The sequence below is a fragment of the Lissotriton helveticus genome, chromosome 11, assembly GCF_964261635.1.
Source record: "Lissotriton helveticus chromosome 11, aLisHel1.1, whole genome shotgun sequence".
Lineage (NCBI taxonomy): Eukaryota > Metazoa > Chordata > Amphibia > Caudata > Salamandridae > Lissotriton > Lissotriton helveticus.
In genome coordinates, this window is record NC_136072.1 from 1,207,766,578 (window position 1) to 1,207,790,624 (window position 24,047).

At 55.0% G+C, this 24,047-nt stretch overlaps 1 protein-coding gene across 2 annotated transcripts in view; it reads left to right on the forward strand.

The window, feature by feature from the left end:
* The window catches only part of LOC144791642 (uncharacterized), a 237,662-nt gene that overhangs the window by 150,449 nt on the left and 63,166 nt on the right, over window positions 1-24,047 (forward strand). For both annotated transcript variants that reach the window (XM_078666367.1, XM_078666368.1), the window contains exon 3: window positions 18,977-19,021. In XM_078666367.1, coding sequence (XP_078522493.1) covers window positions 18,977-19,021 — 45 coding nt within the window. The remainder of the gene's footprint in view (window positions 1-18,976; window positions 19,022-24,047) is intronic.

The following is a 24,047-nucleotide window of genomic DNA, read 5'->3' on the forward strand; positions in this document are numbered from 1 at the left end:
AACAGAAGTTCTGCCTTTAAATTCTATCTGTTATCAATACATGTTTAATGCTACTTCTTTTTCTTGGTGTCCATCTAAAATCAAATACCTTGGCATCTGGTTTTCCTCTTCCCTACCTGACACACTTAAATTTACTCTTGATGCATTATTAAGTAAAATTTGCTCGCTCCTTCTCACTTGGTCGCCCCTCTTTCTTTCCTGGTGGGTAGGTTAGATACTATTAAAATGATGATTGTACCCCATGTTTTATATACACTATCCATGCTTCCTATCAAAATCCCTAATTTCTATTTTTCTAAAATTAATTTTATCTGCATAAAATTTCTATGGAATAATAAACACCCGCGCATTGCTCTACATAAACTTATACGTCCCAAAGATGAAGGTGGTGTTCGTTTTCAAAATTTTACTGTTTACCACTCTGCTTTTTTGATTAAGCAACCTTTTACGTTCGCATATGATTTTGTTGACAGTCCTATTCCCACATGGGTTCGTGTTGAACGTTCCCTCCTGAAGGATTTTTCTTTTCCACAGGTTATTTTTATGTCAAATTGTACCTTTTTATCCACTAACCCCATTTTAAAATACTCTCGTACTGTTTCATAACAATTTCTCTAACGATTTTACTCCTCTTCGATGTTTTTGTCCTCCACTGTATGGTGTAATACATTTCTCAAATACAAAGGTAAATCATTTTACTACAAATATTGGAAGGAAAAGGGCGTTATTTTTGTTTATCAATTACATAATTATTCTATTGTCCCCTTCTCATCATTACAAACAACCTATCACTTACCTGACTCTTACATTACTGAGTATAATATCATTTATCTTGCCCTACAATCTCATCTATCTACTTTTTCTCTTCCACATCAAGTACCATCTATTTCCCCCTACACACCTTTATACTCCTTATCAACCCACAGACCTAAAGCTGCTACTGTATATAGGTTATTGGTATCCACTGTCAATGAACGCTCTAAGTCTCCAGTTGAACTTGCATGGGAAAAGGATTTGTCTGTTTCTCTTTCTGTTACATGGGATAAACTATGGTCCAAATTATTTAAGATCTCTCCTGTTGCTCGCGTAACTCAATCTCTATTTCCTTTATCAAAGAGCACTTATTACTCCCATCACTATATGTAAATTTTCACCCTCATCTTCCCCCTTATGTTGGTCATGTTCCACTGGAATGGGCACATTAACTCATTTACTTTATGAATGTTCTAATGCTTCAACCTTTTGGAATTGTCTGGAATGTCTGCAAGTTAGTATTTAATCTTAATACTAGTTTGACATTACAAACTGTTTTTCTAGGTTCATTATCACTTGATCTAGAGGTTACAGCTTCCTCTCCTAGACTATTTGATTATTTTTACATTAGCTTTTAAAGTTACTTTATCCTCCCGGAAGGATAATTCAAAGATTTATCTATTAACTTGGTGGAACTTTATTTGCGATGAACATAGAATTGCCTCTGTTTCTTCTGATTCACTCTCAAAAAATCAAGTCTGACCTTCTTTGGCTACCTTTCTCTACTTATCTTTCTATACACCCTCCTGTTCGCTGACTGTCTTTTTCCTTCTTCTTTCACTTTCCCCTTTTCCTCTCCTTTCTACTTCTCCTCTTTCTCTTTTTCTCTGTTTTAACCTACTTGTTATAGTTAATTACTTGATATTTGCCTTATTGTTTCATCCTACTTATGTCATTTATGATATATGATGGGTTTTTCTTCATGTACAATTGTATTGCTTCTCTTGTTCTATTTTTCATATGTACTGGAAAACTTAATAAAAATTTCTTAAACAAAATAGTTACTTAACGATGTGGAAGAGCTCCTTGCTGTCGTGTGCGTTGTTGTCGAGGCGGTCTTTGAAGGAGGTCTTCTTGGCATCCCTGATGAATTGGTGGTGGTTGCAGACTGCGTCCTTGTGTGCTGCGTGGCGTTCCGGAGTTTGTTCACTGTGCCATTTCTTCTCTAGTTTCCGGCAGGCTTGCTGGGAATCTAGGAGTTCTGGGGTGAACCAGCTGGACATCTTGCTGGTCTCTGTGGGGGGCGGGGGGTTTCTTCAGATGGGCGAGGTTGTTGGCGCAGTCCTCGATCCAGCGTCTAAGGTTGTGGGTAGCGACGTCTGTGTTGGAGGGTTCGGTGGGTAAGCTGAGAGCGAGGTTTGCATGTAGTTGGTCTTCGGTGATTTTGCTCCAGCGGTGGATCGGTTGGGTGCGATGGTGTGTGGTGGGTTTCTGGAAGGATAAGTGGTTGCAGCGGTGCTCCTTGCGCCTCCCTAGAGTGCTATGAGCAGATGTATCCTTGTTCCCCCGAGTGCTATGAGCTGATGTATACTTGCGCCTCCCCTGTAGTGCTGTGAGCTGATGTATCCTTGCACCCCCCCTGAGTGCTATGAGTGAATGTATCCTTGCACCCCCCCTGACTGGTATGAGCTGATGTATCCTTGCGCCCCCGCTGGGGTTGCTATGAGCTGATGTATCCTTGACCCCCTCCCCCCCCCCTCGAGTGCTATGAGCTGATGTATCCTTGCGCCCCCCTGGAGTGCCTGCATTAAACTGCCTGAGGGACTCCTTTAGAAGGATCATCCTTTTGGACTCCTTCCTGTCTGGGCCTTGTGTGCCAAGACCAGATGTGGCCTGTGCACACAGTGACCGCAGGCCTGTGGCACGTGCACACAGTGACCGCAGGCCTGTGGCACGTGCACACAGTGACCGCAGGCCTGTGGCACCAGATGTGGCCTGTGCACACAGTGAACGCAGGCCTGTGGCTTGTAGATGCTTTCAGCGGTTTGTAAAGAGAATCTCCATTCTAGTGCTCTAAACAGACCACAAATGCAGTCTTCAAACTCTGAGCCAGAGAGCGGCTCGAACCGAAAGGAGTCCTGGGCACAACACTAAGTGGCCACATTAGAGAATTGGCTGAAAATGAGGACCATGTTAGCAAAGTGGGCAGTTCCGACTTGGTAAGGACAGCTGTAGAAGTGCTCTGGCAGGGATGTAGCACAGCATGGCTTTGAGCTTGCTGCAGGTAACATTTATGGTAATATCAGAAATAATCAGTGAAAACCGACCAGGCCAACCAGGAAGCAGCCCGAAAACAGCCCAAATGCCCCCACACTGACCCTGCCTGGTCGCACTGACCTGTCCCCAGCCCTCCGGCACTGCCTGGTCGCACGACCTGTCCCCAGCCCTCCGGCACGGCCTGGTCGCACTGACCTGTCCCCAGCCCTCCGGCACTGCCTGGTCGCACTGACCTGTCCCCAGCCCTCCGGCACGGCCTGGTCGCACTGACCTGTCCCCAGCCCTCCGGCACGGCCTGGTCGCACTGACCTGTCCCCAGCCCTCCGGCACTGCCTGGTCGCACTGACCTGTCCCCAGCCCTCCGGCACGGCCTGGTCGCACTGACCTGTCCCCAGCCCTCCGGCACGGCCTGGTCGCACTGACCTGTCCCCAGCCCTCCGGCACTGCCTGGTCGCACGACCTGTCCCCAGCCCTCCGGCACTGCCTGGTCGCACTGACCTGTCCCCAGCCCTCCGGCACGGCCTGGTCGCACTGACCTGTCCCCAGCCCTCCGGCACGGCCTGGTCGCACTGACCTGTCCCCAGCCCTCCGGCACGGCCTGGTCGCACTGACCTGTCCCCAGCCCTCCGGCACGGCCTGGTTGCACTGACCTGTCCCCAGCCCTCCGGCACGGCCTGGTCGCACTGACCTGTCCCCAGCCCTCCGGCACGGCCTGGTCGCACTGACCTGTCCCCAGCCCTCCGGCACGGCCTGGTCGCACTGACCTGTCCCCAGCCCTCCGGCACGGCCTGGTCGCACTGACCTGTCCCCAGCCCTCCGGCACGGCCTGGTCGCACTGACCTGTCCCCAGCCCTCCGGCACGGCCTGGTCGCACTGACCTGTCCCCAGCCCTCCGGCACGGCCTGGTCGCACTGACCTGTCCCCAGCCCTCCGGCACGGCCTGGTCGCACTGACCTGTCCCCAGCCCTCCGGGACAGCCTGGTCGCACTGACCTGTCCCCAGCCCTCCGGCACTGCCTGGTCGCACGGACCTGTCCCCAGCCCTCCGGCACTGCCTGGTCGCACTGACCTGACCCCAGCCCTCCGGCACTGCCTGGTCGCACTGACCTGTCCCCAGCCCTCCGGCACTGCCTGGTCGCACTGACCTGTCCTCAGCTCACCGGCACTGCCTGGTCGCACTGACCTGTCCCCAGCCCTCCGGCACTGCCTGGTCGCTCTGACCTGTCCGCAGCTCACCGGCACTGCCTGGTCAACCTGTGGGCCAGTCTGACCCCAACAGACACATGAGAAACGAGGCAGATCCTTAAAGGCCATTTGCCATCCAAGCTTCTAACCTTTGTAACAGAGCGAGACTGCAGCAGAGCCCCGAAAGCAATCCCAAGTTTGCCTAACTTTGATTCCCAGAGAAGGAAACTGGAACCAGCTGGAGAGCACCCATACACCAGTGGGTCTGGGAGGGGAGCTTTCTATGGCCCCGATTACACTCAAACCCTTGATAGTTGCACTATCTGTGATACCAAAATATTGATGGCAACTCTCATTTGTGCAATAAAACATGCACTCCTGCATGTTCCCCAAGTGGATTTCAGCAGAGTTTACAGGATTAACAAGCATTTACAATGCAACTGTTTCACCTTTGAAAAAGTTAGAGCTATTGACATTGTTTATGACAAATTTTTATCTCAACTGGTAAGCTCATTCTGCACATTAAGTGACTGCTGCTGAAATCTCTTGTGCCCTTATGGCAGGGCCAACTCAGCCCTTCTTATTGCCAAATTCATTAAATTGAGTAAAGACTTTGCTACATTTGTACAAAGGCAATTACAATGATTGACAGACTCCATTATGGACTGGATACATACAGTCACTTTAAAATAATAAATAAAAACATATGACAGCAGTGACATCACAGATAACATTTCATTTTTGGCAGCACCAATTAGCCTACAATTTTACATCCTAACCCCAAGCCTGTTGTCCCTCTTGGAGATATAATCTAGATGTGCCATACATGGCAATAAAGTGGCATTTAAGCTAGACCGGAAGACTAGATGTAATGCATTTCCCTTGGTGTTATCCGACTGGCAACTTGTCTCCATCAAGATAAACTTCAGTTTTCATCCCATCTTTTATTTTATTTGCTTTAGAATGCCTCTAAAACGTTGTTTTTAGTGCTGGGCTGAGTTATGATCAACTGGCCCTCACTGACCCAAGCGAGTTTGATAATAGGATAAGTGACACAATCATCTCATTAATTTAAGGACCTATCAGCCAGTGGAAGATTGGCACTGTCCACTTTTGCACTGTTGGACTTGGCCCGCAGGGCAGGTTCACCCCTAAACTTTTTGCTGTTATTTGTGACCCTGTGTCAGTGATTTTTGGGTCTCTGCGCACTTTTCCTTGGGTCCCAGAGTGAAAGTGCGTGCGTGTAGTATGGCTGGCCTGCCCTCCCATAGGAATGCATGAGGAATGTGTGTCCCTGGTAGTTCCTGATGCGTGGGGAGTGCAGGCTCGAGTTTAGTATGTGTAAACTCGTGAGAGTGAATGCTGCGAGATGGTGTCTGCGGCATGTATGTGTCTAGAAGGGAAGTGCTACTTCTGGACATTGAGATATGTGTGCAGTGAGGGTGCTGGAGCGTGATTGGCTGGAGCTGGCTGGCATGCCAGGCTCCAGGAAGTCTGGATGGGTCTGCCCGGTGGTGAGTGGGAGATTAGCATGAGTGATGTGTGGGAGGAGGGTACCTGTGTCCTGGATGGGCTGGTTTTTCCCCACACAATGCTGGCTCCGCCCCCCTGTGGTGTGTCTAACGACCCCAGCCTCCCCAGTGAAAGAAATGGGTGGTTGGGCCACCAAGAGTGCTCCAGAGCCAGCTGTAACTGGTTTTCCCCCCACCCTGCACCTTGAAACAAAGGATTTGTTAGTATAAGAAGGGGCTGTGTCCCCTTAGAAAATGTTCTGCTTTTGGATCCTGCCAGAGGGGGCTGTTGCTGCTGCTGGGGCCAGGAGGACTGCCACTTGGGGTGTCTCCCTGCCTGGAGACCCAGTGTGCTGGCTCTGGCCCAGCCTTGCCCCCCTGCCTGCCTCCAGCCCTTGCTGGAGCTTGTGCTGTGCCTACAGCACTGAGAGCGCTGCTCTCTGCCCTTCAGTGCTGGGGAGCGCTGAAATCCCCTGCCTAGCGCTTGAAAGCGCTTTGTTCTGGCCGTAGCGCTGTGAGCGCTGTATTTTGTCCTGGAGGCGCTTGGGAGCGCCTGCCCTTCGTTGCTAGCGCTGCTAGCGCTTGGTGTGCACAGCCGGTGCCCACCCGGCATCTAATCGCCCCGTGTGGCGATTTGGCGGCGCGGGTGCCACCCCGCTCATTGCCGCTTTGTGTTGCCCGTTTTTGTGATTTGATTCACGAGGGAGCCCACTCCTCGGATCATGGGAGCCCGCCTGCCTGCCTAAGAAGCGAGCCGCCGCGCTGCCCGCGGCCGACCAATGCCAGCGCGGCCCGGGAGAGGCCTACCGGAAGTCCCGCCCCGCAGCAGAGCCGAGAAGCGTCCTGCGAGGCTCCCGAGTGAAGGGGAGCCCCGCCCGCGGCCCCTGCAGCGCCGCCCAGAGAGGAGCAGCGCGAGCGGAGCCGTCCTGCAGCCCCAGACAGCCGGTGAGTGCCGGGTGGGTTCTCTGTTATCCTGCGAGCGGCCCCGTTGAGGGAGGGCCGCTCCACCGGGAGGAGCCCGTTCTTGGTTCTTGGAGCCCGAGAGGCTCTGGGGGAATTTTTCTGGTGTCCTGAGTCCCCCGTGAGGGACCCCCAGACCCCGCAGTTGCTCTAGAGCCCCGAGAGGCTCGTGGCCCCCCCCCCTTTGGCTCTAGGTCTCCCGTGAGGGACCCCCACAGCCCAGCGAGGCTGCACCTTTGTTGTTGGAGCCCAGAGAGGGTTCCAAGGCGGCAGTTGTTTGTTGGAGCCACGAGGCTCCAGGCGCAATTTGTGATTTACGAGCCAGAGAGGCTCTGAGGGTGCCATTCCCTCGTTCTGGAGCCCAGTGAGGCTCCAGCCCTTTTGCTTTGCGAGCCCTGAGAGAGGCTCGAGCGCCCCCCTTGTTTGAGAGCCAGAGAGGCTCTGGGGCCCAGTGGTTCTGGAAAGAAGAGCCTGAGAGAGGCTCAGGGCGCCATTTCTTGTCCAGGAGCCCAGAGAGGCTCCCCAGTGCCACAGTGGTGGTTCTTGAGCCAGAGAGGCTCCAACATTGCCCAAACTTTCCCTGCACCAGTTGCCCAGCACTTTGTGGGCAACTGCTACGTTTAGGCCCTGACACAGGGACTGTCACAGGTGGTGACTGATCTGAGTTTTGCGCAACTGTGTTTATTGCTACACCTCTGAATGTATTGTGATGCATCATGTGTTCTGTTCTTACACCCCTACAGGTATTGTGAAGTGTAGGTGGTTGTTTTCTCCCTAGTACAGGTGGTGCTAGTGAGGTCCTGTTACCAGTGATTACTGGTTGTGTGCTCTATTTTTATATTGTGTGCTACAGTTTTATTTCTACAAAATTCTAAAAGTACATACCCTTGACAGTGGTCCAGGTGGCCCTGTCCTGTACAATATCCCTTGTAAATTCCGCCCGTGCCTGATTGGCACATTGTAAAGTGTGTGTTTTATCTGATGTATATTTATTATAATACAAAGGCTATTTTTATATAACCTTGGGTGGAGTTTCCTTTGTGGTGGGCCTTTGGTTGTTGTTGCTGGGGTGCGTGCGCAAATACTTAACTTACATCGCCTCCAAGTTTAGCCTTGCTGCTCGCGCCACGTTACCTAGAGGGTGAGCGGGGGTTATCTTGGCATGTAACTCCCTTGCCCTGACTTGGGAGTGGTGGTCTCTGACTGACTTTGGCGAAAGCCCTGGCCAGCCAGGGATCCCATTTCCAACATGCACCCACCGACAAGTCCAAAAATGTTTGCCCATGGTAGATTGGGCATATATATAGGTCTTTTTTATTTTTTACACCTGTTCATTAGTGCACATCGCTCTTGTACTAACCCTGTGCACTGCATCAACTATACAATATGTAGCCTGGCACCCGTTATTTACAGCACAGATGCACACACACCCAGGCACGCACCCCCACACAGATGCGCACACATACACAGGCGCGCACACACACACACAGATGCGCACATACACAGGCACACACACACAGATGCACACACCCAGGCACGCACCCCCACCCCCACCCCGTGCTTTTTATAGTTCAGAAGGCATATCTAAAGAGAGGCTTGCGTGTGAGGGAGGCTGTGGGAGATGAGCCGGCCAGGAGAGTTGCTGCTGGGGGCGGGGAAGGGGCGGCACGAATGCCGGGGTGCTCCACGAGTTGCTCTGGAGAAGGCACTGCACGGCGGTGTGTTCACAGAAGTCGGCACCTGCTCCTCGTGTAGGAGTGAGGGGGAACTCCTGAAGCCGTTGCTGGATTGGCACTCTTCCGCCTCCCCGAGCTCTCAGATGCATGTGCCCGTGGACCGGTTTGAGGCTTGTGAGAAGTGTGCCCCCTTAGGACGGATGCCCGCAGGGCAGCGTTACCTGGAGGACAGTGGCAAGAGGCTGCAGCGGCGTGCCGGGGACCTGCGGCTGCACTGAGCTGTGGTCTCTCACAGCATGAGGCTGGCTGCCGGCGAGGCAGCGGGAGCCGGGCAGGGGCATGCGGTGAGGCGGCATCAGCTCCTGCGGCGCAGCGAGCACAGGTCTCCCCCAGCCCCCGGGCAGTGATGGCTCTGACTTCCAAGAAGACGAAGAGCCAAGCCTCGTTCACTCCCATGATGATCGGCGAGGAGGAGGCCGGCAGCGCAGTCACGAACGGCCGGGGACTCTCGGAGGCTACTGCACCCCGGGGCAGCCCTGGGGAAGGGAGGTCACTTCCGGGTGTCTTGTCGTCCCGCCCCCGGCCTGCCTGACTTCCGGGGTCGGCTGCGGCCAATAGCAGCACGGCCCTGGGTTGGGGGGGGCGGGACAGCGCCTCACAGGATCCCCAGGCTGGCGGCGGTGATTTTCACGGCGGGAAAAAGACATGAGCGGCCAATAGAAGCGCGGCCCTGGGTTGAGGGGGCGGGACAGTGCGTCACAGAATCCCCAGGCTGGCGGCGGTGATCTTCACGGCGGGAAAAAGACACGGCAGGGAACAAAATGTGGGAGTGTGGCGGAGCCCAGAAAGGCATGATGAAAAAAGGGGCGGGACTTAAAAAAGAGCGAGAAACGCCCCCGAATCGCGTTTTCAGGGGGAAAGCGTGATTGACAGCCTGTCTCCCAATGGCTAGCCTCCATTTATGGGGCTAGCCAATGGGAGACAGAGGCGGAACCAAAGCCATATGTAGGATCAAGAGATTTCGCCGATTTAGGCGAAACCTAAAAATGGCAGATAAATCATTTGATCAGTGGCGTTGCTAAAGGAGGCAGTTGAGACCCATGCCCAGTTCTGTCATGACTCTAACTGGGTTCCACCACCACACCCATTGAATATATCAAGAGGCAACAACACTGAAAAAAACAAGCAATGGTAAAAGCATTAGGTTTCGCCTGGGGGGCGGTTAATAATAAGTACAGAGGTGGTGGAGCAGAGTAATGAGTGCAGAGAGAATGGTTTGAGTACTCTGTGGAAGATTGAAGGTTGATAAGGGTCGAGTGCAGGGAGAATGGTGTGAGTCCTCTCTGTGCAAGAATGAAGGTTGATAAGTGTTTGACTTGGCCCTTCTGGCAGGTTCACCCCTGAACTTTTTGCCTTTTAATGTTACCCAAGTATAGTGATTTCTGGTCTTTGCGCACTTTGACACTGTGTCCCAGTGTAATGTGCGTGCGCTCTGAGTGCGTGTGAGATTGGCCTGCCCTCCCATAGGAATGCATGGGGGATATGTATGTCCATGGTAGTTCCTGATGTGTGGGGATTGCACGGTCAAGTTTGGTATGTGTGGACTAGTGAGATTGAATGCTGCGCGATGTGTGCGGCTATAATGTTTCTATTGTGGAAGTGCCACTTCTAGAAGTTGGCCTGTCTGTGCAGTGAATGTGATTTGACTGTCTGGCTTGTAATTGCCTGGAGCTGGCTGGTGAGCCTGGCTCCAGGAGTCTGGATGGGTCTGTCCCGGTGGTGAATGGAGAGATCTGCATGTTGATGGCAGGGAGGATTGCACCTGGGACCTGAATAGGGCTGGACCTTCCCTCTACAATGCTGGCTCCACCCCTGTGGTGTCTGATGTCCCTGACCCACCCTGTGAATAGGCAGAGGGGCTGAGCAAAACAAAGTGCTCCAGAACCAGTTGCCTCTGGTTCGCCCCTTGCCTGCACCTTTGTAGACAAAGGATTTGTGTACATAAAAAGAGGCTGTGACCTCATGTAAAATGTTCTTGTGCTCAACTAGAATCTACCAGGGGTGTGCTGCTGCTGGGGCCCAGGGGAAGGATTTCCTCCCTGGGCCCTGCCCAGCCCCTGGATTGCTGGAAGACTTCTTCCTGGGACCCTCCTGCCCTCTTCACCTAGGAGGACTTTGTTGCTGGGACCCTCCTTGCTGTGGGGGTGATTTCTGGAGGCCCTGGTGATTTCTGCACCCCCAGTGCCTCGTGGGTGTTTTATCATGGTTTCTGTGCAGAGCGCTGTCGTTCTCCCCTGGGGGGGGGGGGGAGCGCTCCTGCCCTTTAGCTGTCAGCGCGGGTGCCACCCCCCTGAGTTTATTGCCCCCGAGTGCGCCGGTGCCACCCTGCGTCTTCATTTCCTTGTACAAAATATTTAGGGTGCCACCCCTTTTTATATGCACCTTAACGGGTGCCCACCCCGTTTCTACTTTTATTTTGTACTGCGAGGGTGCCTACCCCTTGTTTTCTCACCCTGAGAGATCACCGTCGCGGAACCGAGGCCAGGTTTGCGCTGAGGGGAGACCCGCTGTTGTCCTGATGCCGCACTGGGATTGGCCCAGTCGGCCGAGAATCCCGTAGCGTCATCAGTACGCAGCGCGGGGATTGGCCCATCCCTGAGGGCTTCCCCACGCCGCGCTGCAAGAGAAGAAGAGACCGACCGGACGCTCTGATGCAGGGCTCCTGTAGTGGAGGGAGAGCCCCACGGTAGCAGCCGGGGTAGAGAAGCCCCGGGTCCCAGGAGGGGGGCCCGGGTGAAGTTGAGGGTTGGTGCCTGATTAAGGCCCTGTGTGATTGTGCCTTTAGGGCGGTCCCGGTTGGCAGTGGGTCGCCCCACCATTTTTACAGAGCCAGATGGCTCCAACGACTGGGAACGTGATTATTTTCAGAGCCTGCGAGCTCAGAGGCCCACTGTTATTTTAGAGACCCCATGAGGGACTTGGGGGGGCATGTGTTGCTTGAAGCCCCTATCGCTCCACCTTGGGACATATTTACATTGGGAGCATTATGTATTTGAGGAGCCAGAGTGCTCCAGAGGGCACATGTGTGTTTAGAGCCTAAAGGGCTCCACCGTTTGCGCACTATGTATTTTCAGAGCCCCATGTGGCTCCAACGTTTTGGCGCAATGTTCTGAAGAGCTAGTAAGAGCCCCCTGTCGCAGTTTTGAGTTCACAGCTGCCCCGCAAGTAGTGGGCAGATGCACTGTTTAGGTTTTGGCGCAGTGGCGCAACCTGGACCTTAATGTGAATTATGTGCTAATGCTTTGGGTGTTAGGAAATGTACTGTGTAGTATGTTTTGCGCACCCTGTGTTTGATGCCTGTAGATATGATTTCTGCATAGGAGGTTGTTTTACCTGTTTAGGTAAGTTGGGGAGATTATATTTCCCTGTGATTTACGCCCCTAGTGTAAGGTTTTACTTTGGTGGTGAGGGTCTAGTGGCGTTAGACTGTTGCAAGTGCAGTGAATATCAGTGTTTACTGACTGTACATTCTGTCCTATTTTTACTTGTATGTTTTAGTTCACCTTTGCCAAGTTCACTTTGTGATGATCCTGACAGTTGTCCATGTGGCCCTATCTGAAAGAAACAGGTTAGTATTAGATTCCTTACCTTAGAATATCCCCAGGCGTCAGACTGGATCCGTAAATTTTTGCGTAGCAGTACCCACGCGCGTCGGTAGGTGTCGTCCGTGTCCGTCGTGGGTGCCGTGATGACGTCGTCTGAGTACTTAGACGCCTCCTCCGCGCGCTGACGTCCGTTCTTCTTTTTTCCACGCCAGCTAGCGCAGATCCGTAAAAAGTGGTACCCTTAGTCAATTTTTTACTAAACTTTTTCGAAGTCTTAACGACTCCGACGGTGCCGGTAGGATGCCTGGTTTTAAACCCTGCGAGGATTGCGACCGACTGTCGGTTACCGACCCCCATCGCCGGTGCCTGCACTGTCTGGGCTTTGACCATGAAGACAAGGCCTGCCCCGACTGCCGGGCCCTGACGTCCAAAGCTAGATGGGAGCGGTCCCGTAAGCGGCTCGAGCTCCGGCCGTCGGCCCCGCGCCGCTCGAGGTCCCGGTCCAGTCGGAGGTCGAGGGACCGGTCGTGGGGTCGGAGCCACCATAGATCCGGGAGTAGTCATCGGTCTTCGGACTGAAAGTCCTCAGGTAAGCATACGAAGTCGAAGAGACATCACTCTTCGACTCCCTTCCGACGCTCACGCGATGCGGCCAGGGGTTCGGGTGACACCGCCCACGCGGCTCTGTCGGATTTGCGGGTGTCGCGGCGTGCTTCATACCCTCCGGTCCCTGAGCAGAATGTGATGCCGGAAGAGATCGAGCGCTTCCTCATGGCCATGAGGTCGCTCTCTCCGGCGGGTTCCGCGGTGCCTTCGGGCCCAGCGGACCCGCCTGGGGTCCCCAGCGGGTCAGGCACTCCGGCCCCGACACCTTCGGGCACTTCGGCCCCGGTGCCGCCGGCAACTTCGGTCCCGGCGCCGCAGGGATCCGGATCCGTATTGTCACCGGTCGACCTGACGACCTCACTGGTGCCAAACCCCCGGGTGTCCCCCACGGCGCCACCTTCGGACGGTGCCGTCCCCGACGCCTCCCTCGATTGGTCTCTGGAGCGGCCCGATGGGCGCCGCATCCGACGCCGTTCGGAGATTTCTACTTCAATGAGCCGGCCCCGTCTTTTGCTGACCCTGATTATCAGGAGATGGGTGACGAGGAGTGTTGGGAGGGGTCTGAGGACCCTCTGACACGGGAGTGTGTCTCAACAGGACTGGACAGGTGAGCTTGGGGATGCCAGTGGTCTGGACACCTCGCCAGACACTGGTTTTGTCTCCCCTCCTACCGTGGCTACGGAGGAAGGGGCTACCTACAGTGTGGGTCTGATGTGGGCGGCCAAGGCCTTGGGCATTGAGCTCCCCATCGTGGCCATGAGGACTAACCTCCTCACTGAGGTCTTTAAACCACAGTCAAGCTCGGCCGAGCCTCTGCTGATGTTTAATGAGGCCTTGATGGACGTTCTTTTGGGCACTTGGTCCAGGCCCGCTACAGGGCAGCCTGTAGATAGGAATGTGGCCAGACTCCACCGCCCGGCTCCGGGTGACCCTTCTTTCTGTCCACCCACCCCACCCCCGAGAGCCTGGTCATCCAGGCCTCTAACTCCCAGACCGCATTTCCGACAGCTCCGCCCGATCGGGAATCCAAGAGGTATGAGCAATAGGGGAAAAAGGTATTCTCCTCCCTCAGTTTGGGACTGCGGTCTTGCAACACCGCATGCCTCTTGGGCCACTACACCGACTCTCTGTGGGACACGGTTGCGGACGTGCTGCCACAATGTCTGGTGGAGGTCCAGACTAAACTCGCCAAGCCCTTGCGGAGGGTCGAGATGCGGCACTTTATTCTATACGGTGTGGGCTGGATACCACAGACTCACTGGGCAGAGCGATGGCTACGACAGTGGCGATTCGTCGCCACGCCTGGTTGAGGTCTGCCAACTTCTCGGCTGATGTCCAGAACACCCTTATGGACATGTTGTTTGATGGCCTTCGCCTCTTTGGTGACAAGGCAGACCATGCGCTTGAGAGCTTTAACCCCTTCGATGCTCATGACGAGCTGAGCTGCGGGTTGTCCCGCTGTGCGCTGACTTTTTAAAAAAGCCGCGGTTCATGATGAGCCTGTCGTACGCTCATGACGAGCTGAGCTCGTCATGCACCGCAGCTTTTTTTAAAAGTCCGCGCACAGCGGGAAAACCCGCAGCGCGCATGGAGTTAAGAACTCATGGGCTACGGCCAAGTCCTTGGGCCTCTCGGCCCACGCCAGCAAATGGGTGCCTTTCGCTCCTTTCGTGGCCAAGGTAGGGGCGCCCCTACACGTGCTGCCAGCCACGCACCGCAGCCTAACATCCAGCACGGTGGCGGCCGTGGAAACCGCTGTTGCGGCAGTTGGGGACAACGGAGAGGCCAGTCCACACCTGCCCCTGCATCATCCGCCTCAAAACCATCCTAGTCCGTGCTTTCAGGCTCATGTGACGCCAGTGGGGGGCAGGGTTCGCCATCACCACTTCCACTGGCACACTGTCACTTCGGACAGGTGGGTGCTGCAAATTGTCCGAAGGGGCTACTCCCTCCCCTTCGAGGCGACCCCTCCAGCCATGCCACCGCATTACCACCGCGTGTCGGGGATCACTTGAAACTTCTACAAGAGGAAGTTACGGCCCTCTTGGCCAAGGGGGCCATCGAGCGTGTTCCAGGGCCATAAGTAGGGTGTGGTTGTTACTCCCACTACTTCCTGGTACCCAAGAAGGGCAAAGGGGGCCTACGCCCTATCTTGGACCTATGGAACATCAACGGCTTCCTCCGAAAGGAGAAGTTCAAGATGCTGACACTGGCTTAGGTCTTAGCTGCCCTGGACCCAGGAGAATGGACGGTAGCAATGGACTTGCAGGACGCTTAATTCCACATCCTCGTCCTGCCGGCCCACCGGCGGTTTACGGTAGGCCACGAGCACTTTCAGTTTACCGTGCTCCCCTTCGGCCTTACCAGTGCCCCACGGGTGTTCACGAAGGTGATGGCGGTGGTCGCAGCTCATCTGCACAGGTTAGGGGTTTCAGTCTTTCCCCTACCTCGACTGGTTGTTAAAGGCTGGCTTGCCCCCAGACAGTCGTCTCCCACCTCCAGACGGCAGACCTCCTGCACCAGCTGGGGTTTTCCATCAATGTGCCAAAGTCAAACCTGTTTCCCTCTCAGAAGCTCCTCTTCATCGGAGCGGTTCTCGACTCGGCGCAGTTTCGGGTTTATCCCCCCCGAACAGCGGGTTCGGGATATTCAGGCTCTGATTCCAGTCTTTCAGCCTTTATCCCGTGTCTCGGTCAGGTTGACGCTGTGGCTTCTGGGGCTGAAGGCCTCCTGCATTCTTCTGCTATCGGTGGCGGATGCGGGCTCTGCAGTGGGACCTGAAGTTTCAGTGGGCCCAGCATCAGGGCGACCTGTCCGGCCATGTCCTGATCTCGGAGGGCACTGCGAGATAGCTGCAGTGGTGGTTCATGGACCGCGATTGGGTCAGTGGCAGATCCCTCTCCCTACCCCAACCGGAGCACTTAGTTTTGACGGATGCGTCCCTCCTAGGTTGGGGGGGCCACATGGGAGAGGCGGAGATCAGAGGCCTCTAGTCTCCCTGCTCCATATGAACCTTCTGGAGCTGTGGGCGATACGTCTAGCACCGAAGGCATTCCTCCTCTCTGTTCAGGGGAGTGTAGTGCAGGTGTCCACAGACAACACCACTGCCATGTGGTACTGCAACAAACAGGGTGGGGTGGGGTCGTGGACCCTCTGCCAGGAGGCTCTGCACCTCTGGCAGTGGCTGGAACATCAGGGCATGACCCTGGTGGTTCAACACCTGGCAGGTTCTCTGAACGCCAGGGCGGACGAACTCAGCCGTCGGTGCATGATGGATCACGAATGGCGTCTGAACTCGGACGTGGCACAAGGCCTCTTTCTGCAGTGGGGGGAGCCTTGGTTAGATCTATTCGCCACAGAAAAGAACGCGCAATGTCATCAGTTCTGTGCGTTGGATTTTCCATGGCAGCACTTGCTCGGAGATAATTTTCTCAATGAGTGGAGCTGCGGTCTGTTGTACGCCTTTCCGCCTATACCACTTCTGCCCAGAGTGCTGAAGATCAAGCGCGACCGGGCCCAAGTCATCCTTGTGGCTCCGGACTGGGCACGGAGGTACTGGTATCCCGAGCTGCAGTAGGTCTGTCGATCCCCCGGTTTGTCTGCCTCTTCAGGAGGACCTTCTGTCACAGCAGCAGGGGACGGTCCTCCACCCGAACCTGTCCAGTCTCCACCTCCATGCTTGGAGATTGAGCGGCAACATTTGACTTGCCTCCTGAAGTCTGTAATGTTGTTCTGGCAGCCAGGCGTCCCTCCACAAAGTCTGTATACGCCTGCAAGTGGAACAGATTTGCGGCATGGTGCACAGCAAAGGCTGTGGATCCTCTCTGCCCTTCTTTCGGAGGTTCTCCTCTTTCTTCTCTCTCTTGCCCAGCAGGGCTCTGCTCTGGGCACTATCAAGGGCTACCTTTCTGCTCTTTCAGCCTTTTTGAGGCTACCTGATCAGCATTCTTTTTTCAAGTCCCCAATTGTAAATAGGTTCTTGAAAGGCATCACACACATGTTCCCTCCCTTTCATGATGCCTCAGTGGGACTTGAACCTCGTACTTACCTATCTGATATGCGCTCCCTTTGAGCCACTTCATGACTGTCCTCTCTGCCTTTTTACTTTGAAGACTGCTTTCCTGGTTGCCATCACCTCTGCCAGGAGAGTGAGTGAGCTCCAGGCTCTTTCTTCCAAACCTCCTTTCCTTTCTGTCCATCCGGACAAGGTTGTGCTGTGGACGAGACCCTCTTTCCTGCCCAAGGTAGTCAGTCTTCCACATCTGGCAGTCCATCACCTTGCCCACCTTCTTTCCACCTCCGCATCCCTCAAGAGGAAGAGCGGATCCACTGTCTGGACCCTAAACGTGCGATCTCCTTCTATTTGGATTGCACACGCCAGTTCCGGGTGGATGACCAACCCTTTGTTGGTTACGTGGGCGCTAAGAAGGGACGGGCGGTGCACCAGCGGACCATCTCTCGGTTGGTCGTGTTGTGCATCAAGGCATGCTGCTCCTTGGCTAAAAAGGAGCCTCCTGTTTGGCTGAGGGCCCATTCCACTCGGGCCATGGCGGCTACTACTACCCTGGGATGGGGAGTCCCCTTGCAGGACATCAGTCAGGCAGCTACGTGTGCCTCGCTGCACACGTTTGCAAGACACTACTGCCTGGACAGCCAAGTCCGGAGGGATGGCTTCTTTGGCCGTTCCGTCCTCCAGGACTTTCTGGTGTGATTATTGGTTCGCAGACCCACCACCGGGGTTGGTATTGCTGGTGTATCTATTCTAAGGTTAGGAATCTAGTACTAACCTGTTTCTTTCAGATGAAGAAGTTACTTACCTTTGGTAACAATATATCTGTAAGAAACAGTAGTTCGTATTCGATTCCTTACCACCCCACCCATCCTCCCAGTTCTGCAAACCGATATCTAGGGTTAAGGTCACCCCCTTTGAGGGCCCTAGTTTCAATGGCACCAGTGTTGGTTTTTAACATGGCTCTTTGTTTCTGGTGCGGAAAAGCTGTGTATAGGAACTGACGTCAGCGAGCGGAGGCGGCGTCGAAGTACTCCGACGTCATCACGGCGCCCACGATGCCGACGGACGCGGAGCCGCGGACGACACCTACCGACAAGCATGGGTACTGCTACGCAAAAAGTTCCGGATCCAGTCTGACGCCTGGGGATATTCCAAGGATAAGGAATCTTAATACGAACTACTGTTTCTTACAGATATATTGTTACCGAAGGTAAGTAACTTGTTCGTCAGGTGTACATAATCCCTTGTAAATATTGCACGTGCCAGTTGTCACAATGTACATCCTGTGATTAGTATTCTGATGTGTTTTCATAATACAAAGGCTATTTTATATATAACCTTGTGTGGAGTTCCTTTTGTGGGGGCCCTGAAATATTGTTGCTGGTGGGTGCGTGCGAAATGCTTTACACATTGCATCCGGGATAAGAATTACTGCTTGTGCCAAGCTACCAAGGGGATGAGCAGGGGTTATCTTCGGCATGTAACTCCCTTGCCCTGACTAGAGTTGTGGTTTCTGCCTGGCTTTGGCACAAGACTCAGCCAACCAGAAATCCCATTTCTAACAATAAGTGTTGAGTGCAGAGAGACTGGTGTGAGTCCTCTCTGCAAGAATGAAGGTTGATAAGTGGCGAGAGCAGAGAGAATGGTGTGAGTCTACTCTGTGCAAGAATGAAGGTTGATTGCAGAAAGAATGGCGAGTCCTCTCTGTGAAAGAATGAAGGTTGAGTGCAGAGAGAATGGTGTTTGTCCTCTCTGTGCAAGAATGAAGGTTGATAAGTGTCTGAGTGCAGGGTGAAAGTGCTTCAATGCATGGGGATTCATGTGAGTTCGGTGCAGAATGAAAACTGAGATGATGGGTGAGAGATGTTGCTCTGTCGAAGGTAAGATGTGTCCATGTTACTTCCTGGCTGCTTCCAAAGACGGGATAGGGACATACCAGAGTTTGCTGACAGCTGAAATGAAGCAGATGGAACTTTACCCTTTCAAACATCAAGGTCTCGACCATAGCTGCGATCAGGCAGAAACTATTTCATAGATTGAAATATGGAGTGAAAGTGTGTTGCGGTGTTCACCGAGGGTAAAAGCCAGTCTTCCAGAGAGAAGAGGCATTATGTGCTCTGTTTCCATGAGGGAGCCCACCAGGGTCTGCTTAAAAGGGTCCCCCGTGTGAACATATGCAGAGATTGAACCTGTATGAAATCTTCCAAGTAGACTACACAAGACACCCAAAGATTTACAAAAAGAGGGGTTGAGATATAGGAACCGCATCCTTCACTCCTAGTGATTTCAGTGCACAATGTGTGACTATCCTGTAGGAATGCAATTACTATTCAAAGTAACTAATGTGCAGTCTATTAACTAATCTTTAACCTTTCTCTTCTTTTTAATGCAGGTGGAATCAATGAAGCCTTTACACTCAACTGGAGCAACAAATCAGGTAAGTTTTTGCTTATTGCTCTAATTATTTAAACCTAAGACTGAAAAATTTCCTTTTCTAAAAGAATACTCTGAATAAGAAACATGAGTGATATTTGGGGTCTGAGCAACGGACACAAAGTTTCGAACTACTGAGTCTATATGTATTTTGAAGTTTGCTCCCAGAGCTGTATTGCGTCACTGGAACTGTCTTGACTAATCTTTCAACTCCGGAAAGAAGCTGCTGGTGCAATGACCGCTCGTGAATCTTCTACCCCAGAACTCCTTTGAAAGGAGCTGAAAGAGTACTACAGACGGTTTAACACAACAAATTCACTAAACTACACTTTCTCTGGAGGAAACGCGGACTGAGCACCAAGCACTGCTATAACAGTAACGGTCTGACTGTGTCCGGGGCTGGCGGCGTGCTGGGCTGGCAGCGTGCTGGGCTGGTGGCATCCGAGGCTGGGCTGGTGGCGTCCGGGGCGGGGCTGGCGGTGTCCAGGGCGGGACTGGCGGCGTCCGGAGCGGGACTGGCGGCGTCCGGAGCGGGACTGGCGGCGTCCGGAGCGGGGCTGGCGGCCTCCGGAGCGGGGCTGGCGGCGTCCGGAGCGGGGCTGGCGGCGTCCGGAGCGGGGCTGGCGGCGTCCGGAGTGGGGCTGGCGGCGTCCGGAGTGGGGCTGGCGGCGTCCGGAGTGGGGCTGGCGGCGTCCGGAGCGGGGCTGGCGGCGTCCGGAGCGGGGCTGGCGGCTAGTGTGGGGCTGCGGGGCTGGCGGCTAGTGTGGGGCTGCGGGGCTGGCGGCTAGTGTGGGGCTGCGGGGCTGGCGGCTAGTGCGGGGCTGGCGGCTAGTGTGGGGCTGGCGGCTAGTGTGGGGCTGCGGGGCTGGCGGCTAGTGTGGGGCTGCGAAGCTGGCGGCAGGCGGGGCGGAGCTGGCAGGGGGGCGGGGCAGGCGGGGCAGAGCTGGCGGCGTGCGTGCGGGGCAGAGCGGGCGGCGTGCGGGGCAGAGCGGGCGGCGTGCGGGGCAGAGCGGGCGGCGTGCGGGGCAGAGCGGGCGGCGTGCGGGGCAGAGCGGGCGGCGTGCCGGGCAGAGCGGGCGGCGTGCGGGGCAGAGCTGGCGGCGTGCGGGGCAGAGCTGGCGGCGTGCGGGGCAGAGCTGGCGGCGTTCGGGCGGGGAAGAGCTGGCGGCGTCTGGGGCTGGCGGCAGGCGGGGCTGGGCAGAACTGACTGTGTCTGGGGCGGGGCTGGCGGCAGGCTTGTCTATAAATGTGCAGGGGTTGCAGTGCACAGGGCTGGCGGTGTCCATGGCTGGCAGTGTGCAGGGCTAGCAGTGTGCACAGGGTAAATGAGCAGGGCTGGCACTGTTATGGGCTGATAGTGCACATGGGTGGCAGTGCACACAGGTGGAAATGCACAGTCCTGGCAGTGTGCAGGATTGTATGTGCTCTCAGCAGGCTGGGCTTGCGTCTCTACAGCCGTTTCTGTTGAAGGCTACCTGTCAGCACAGGGTCCCCTGCACGGTGCAACCCTCCAAATAATTCGAGCTTCCGGTGCACAGAACTACTAGTGCACAAGTGGAACAGTCTGGAGGACTGCAGTGCACAGTGCAGCTTATGCTCAGGGCTGGCTGCACTGTTTTCTTGCACAGGGAGACTAAAGTGCAGCGCTACCTGTACCCATAGCTAGCATAGTGCAAAGCTGCCTGTAAGGCTCGGTGCGAAGAACTATCAGTCCATAACAACTGCTGTGCATGGTTCTGCCTCTAACAATGCTTGAAGGCACTCCTGCTTCCTGATCTACCATGCACAGAGCCAACACTGAATGCACAAACTCACAAAAGCACAGAAGAGCAGCCGTGCACGGGATTGCGAGTGTGCAGGAATGAGTGTGCACGGCACCCCGCATGACTGTTCACGTGCACAGGAGCTGTCCTGGCTAAGGCAACACATCTCTTCTAGCAATATGGTGGCCTTTGCACAAGGTTGTTAGTGTGCAGTGTTGCCAGGGAACCGTGCTGCCTGCAGTACTAGGCAGTGCTTGAAATAGGAAAATAGAAGTGGTTACTTTGTGTTAGAAGGGGGGGCGATCCCAGAGGGACAGGATATGCTCTCCCGACCACTCCGTGATCCACCTCTCCCGAGAATACTGCAGAGTCTTAACGTGAGGTCCTCTCTGGGGAGGACTTCGGGTCTAGGATCTACACACTGAGCTCACACCACACTTATGAACGGACACCATACCGTGGATTTCAGTAAGCAAGTTCTTTATCAACAGTAAAGATTTAGGCAAAAGGAACGCGTATTTACAAGCGATCGAGGGATCGTAAAGTCTCAGTGGTAAGGAGGAGGGAAGCGGGACAGTCTCAGTATTGGGCCAGTACGAAGTGTACCCTGCGCACCGCTCTCAATCCTCGAGCGGGGGGATATAGGAGATGGAGGTCGTACTGGCGGCTCCACTCACTGCTTCTCTTACCAGGTCGTGTTGGTAGCGTCGATGGTCCAGCCGTACCAGAGTACTCCTCGAGCCACGACAAGGTCAGCAGGGCTCGATCCGGAGCGAACAGTGTCAGTTCTTGAGGAGCCGCGATCAGATCAGCAGGGCTCTCTTGCCAGGATACAACTGCCCGCTAGTTCTTGGGTGGGCCTTGATATAGTGCAGTGGCCCCTTTGATGTCCGGACCCTCGCAGGCGGAGCTCTCATGCCTCGGGGCTGGTCGTCGGAGTGTTCCGTCGGCTGGCCCTTTGATACTTTAGAAGATGCGTCCGTGAATTCCCAGATGCCCAGCAGGGTCTGGAGCCAGCTCTTGGGGAGGCCAGAGGTGCGAGAGAAACCAGGCTCCCAGGGGAGGCCGGAGGGCAATCGAAACTCTTTTGGTCTTGTCTTACTCGGGAAGCACTCTACCCCCCCAGCCGGGCATGGCGCGTATGAAGCCTAAGTTTTGCTGGGGCCGGGGTCAGGCAAGGCCTAGGGAGTCAGGGACCTCGGGAAGGGTAATGCGGGCCAGTGGCTCTGTGGGCCAATGCAGGGTCTGGGCGCCCAAGGCCGGGAAGTGGGATGGCGGAATGCGGGGATGGTCATCCGTTGGTAGGGTCGTGTAGGGAGCGGGGCGGACGGCGGACGGGACGACCAGGGGTTTCTGGGTGCAGGGCTAGGCTAACGGGGTACTGAGGAACGGTGGGAACCACGCCACGAGGCCAGGTCCAACACCTTGTACCAGAGTATCTGCTTGTTTCTGAGAAGTGCAGGTGCTCTACAAACCAAACTAGTGCATCTCCCTTGAGAAGTGCAGGTTTATTCAATTCAAACTAGTACATCTCTCTTGGGAAGTGCCGTGCTCTCCAATTCAAACTAGTACATCTTTCTTAAAAAGTGCAGGTGTATTCAATTCAAACTTGTATATCTCTTTAGAAGTGCCGCTGCTCTCTAATTCAAACTAGTACTGTTGGACCAGGCCTCATGGCGTGGTCCTACCCCTCCCGCATGGCGGGCCCTGGACGACATCGGCCCGCCCTCGAGCCACGGTCGCCCCCTTGGCACGACCCTACATGAACTACTGACGAGAGCAACCACCCTGGCAACCCACGGCTCTCCCCCCTGGAACACGGCGAACCCTGCACGCCCCAACACTGCCGGTCCGGCTACCTCTCTGGACCACCCCTACAGGCCCGACTCCATCTTGGGCCCATCACGCTCCGAGCACGAGGCCTCGCCCGACTCCATCTTGGGCCCATCACGTCCCGAGCACGTGGCCTCGGCCCCAACCAAGGCCCCAGCGAAGCCCCGACATCGAGGCACCAAGATCCCCCCGGGTGGTAGAGTGGCCACTCAACGGATCCAAGAGGAGGGGAGTTTCGATGGCCCTCCAGCCGTCCCCGGACGCCTGGTATCGATCGCCCTCCGGCCTCCCTGGGCGCTGGCTCCACCCCCCTGCTGGGTGTCTGGACACCACCATCCCGGCCCCTCTGACCCCCAGGCGCGAGGATCCGGACATCAAAGGACTCCAGTCCTATATCTGGGCCAGCCCTGGAGTAGGACGGCAGTTGTATCCTGGAGTCAAGAGCCCTGCTGACGCTGTCACGGCTGACCCCGAAAAGAACTCATTACCCTGAAACCACCTTTGGAGCCTGCTGGCGCTGCCGCGGTCCATCTTCGCTGAACCACCTTTGGAGCCTGCTGCCGCGGTCCATCTTCGCTGAACCATCTTTGGAGCCTGCTGGCGCTGCCGCAGTCCACCTTCGCTGAACCATCTTTGGAGCCTGCTGGCGCTGCCGCGGCCCATCTTCGCCGAAACCACCTCGAGGCCTGCTGCCGCGGCCCCCTCTCGGTTAAAGACCACCTGTCTAGTCTTGCTGGCGCTGCCGCGGCTCGACCTCTCGGAACCCCCCGGCTCGAGGATTGAGAGCTGTGCGCAGGGTATCCCTTCCTTCACCAGTACTGAGACTGTACCGCTACCCTGTCCCTTATTTACGAGACTTTTCAGATCCTCCGATCTGCCTGTACATATCGCTGAAGACAAGCAACCTTTATTCTTGATAAAGCCTAAGAACTTATCCTCTTGTGTGGTGTCCATTTGTAGTGGTGTGGTTACTCTGCTGTACGATCCTAGGAGAGGACCCTCACCCAGGAGGCCTCTCGATAACGCTCTGCTACTTCTAGACGGAGGGGTGGACCTAGGGGTGGTCAGTCAGACATCTTCTGCCTCCCCGGGATCGCCTTTCCAACATTGGTGGCAGGCGGTGCGATCCGAGCCAACGCAAATCGTACAGAGTGATTCAACCGCTACCGAGAAAAACACACCATGACTACACAAGAAACCAGACCGACTGCAGAATTCCGGAAAGAGAAAATGGAAGAGTACAGTCATAAGGAGTTGAAACAATTCTGCAAAGACCTTGGCATCGCTACCACTGGCCTAAGCACCAAGGAAGACTTTAAATCGGCCCTGCAAACCTGGGTGGAAGCCGGAGACACGCCACCCCAGAATGAAGATAACCCGGGCCCGAACGGACGCCCGGAGACCGACACGACCCCAGCGGGGGAAAGACCCACC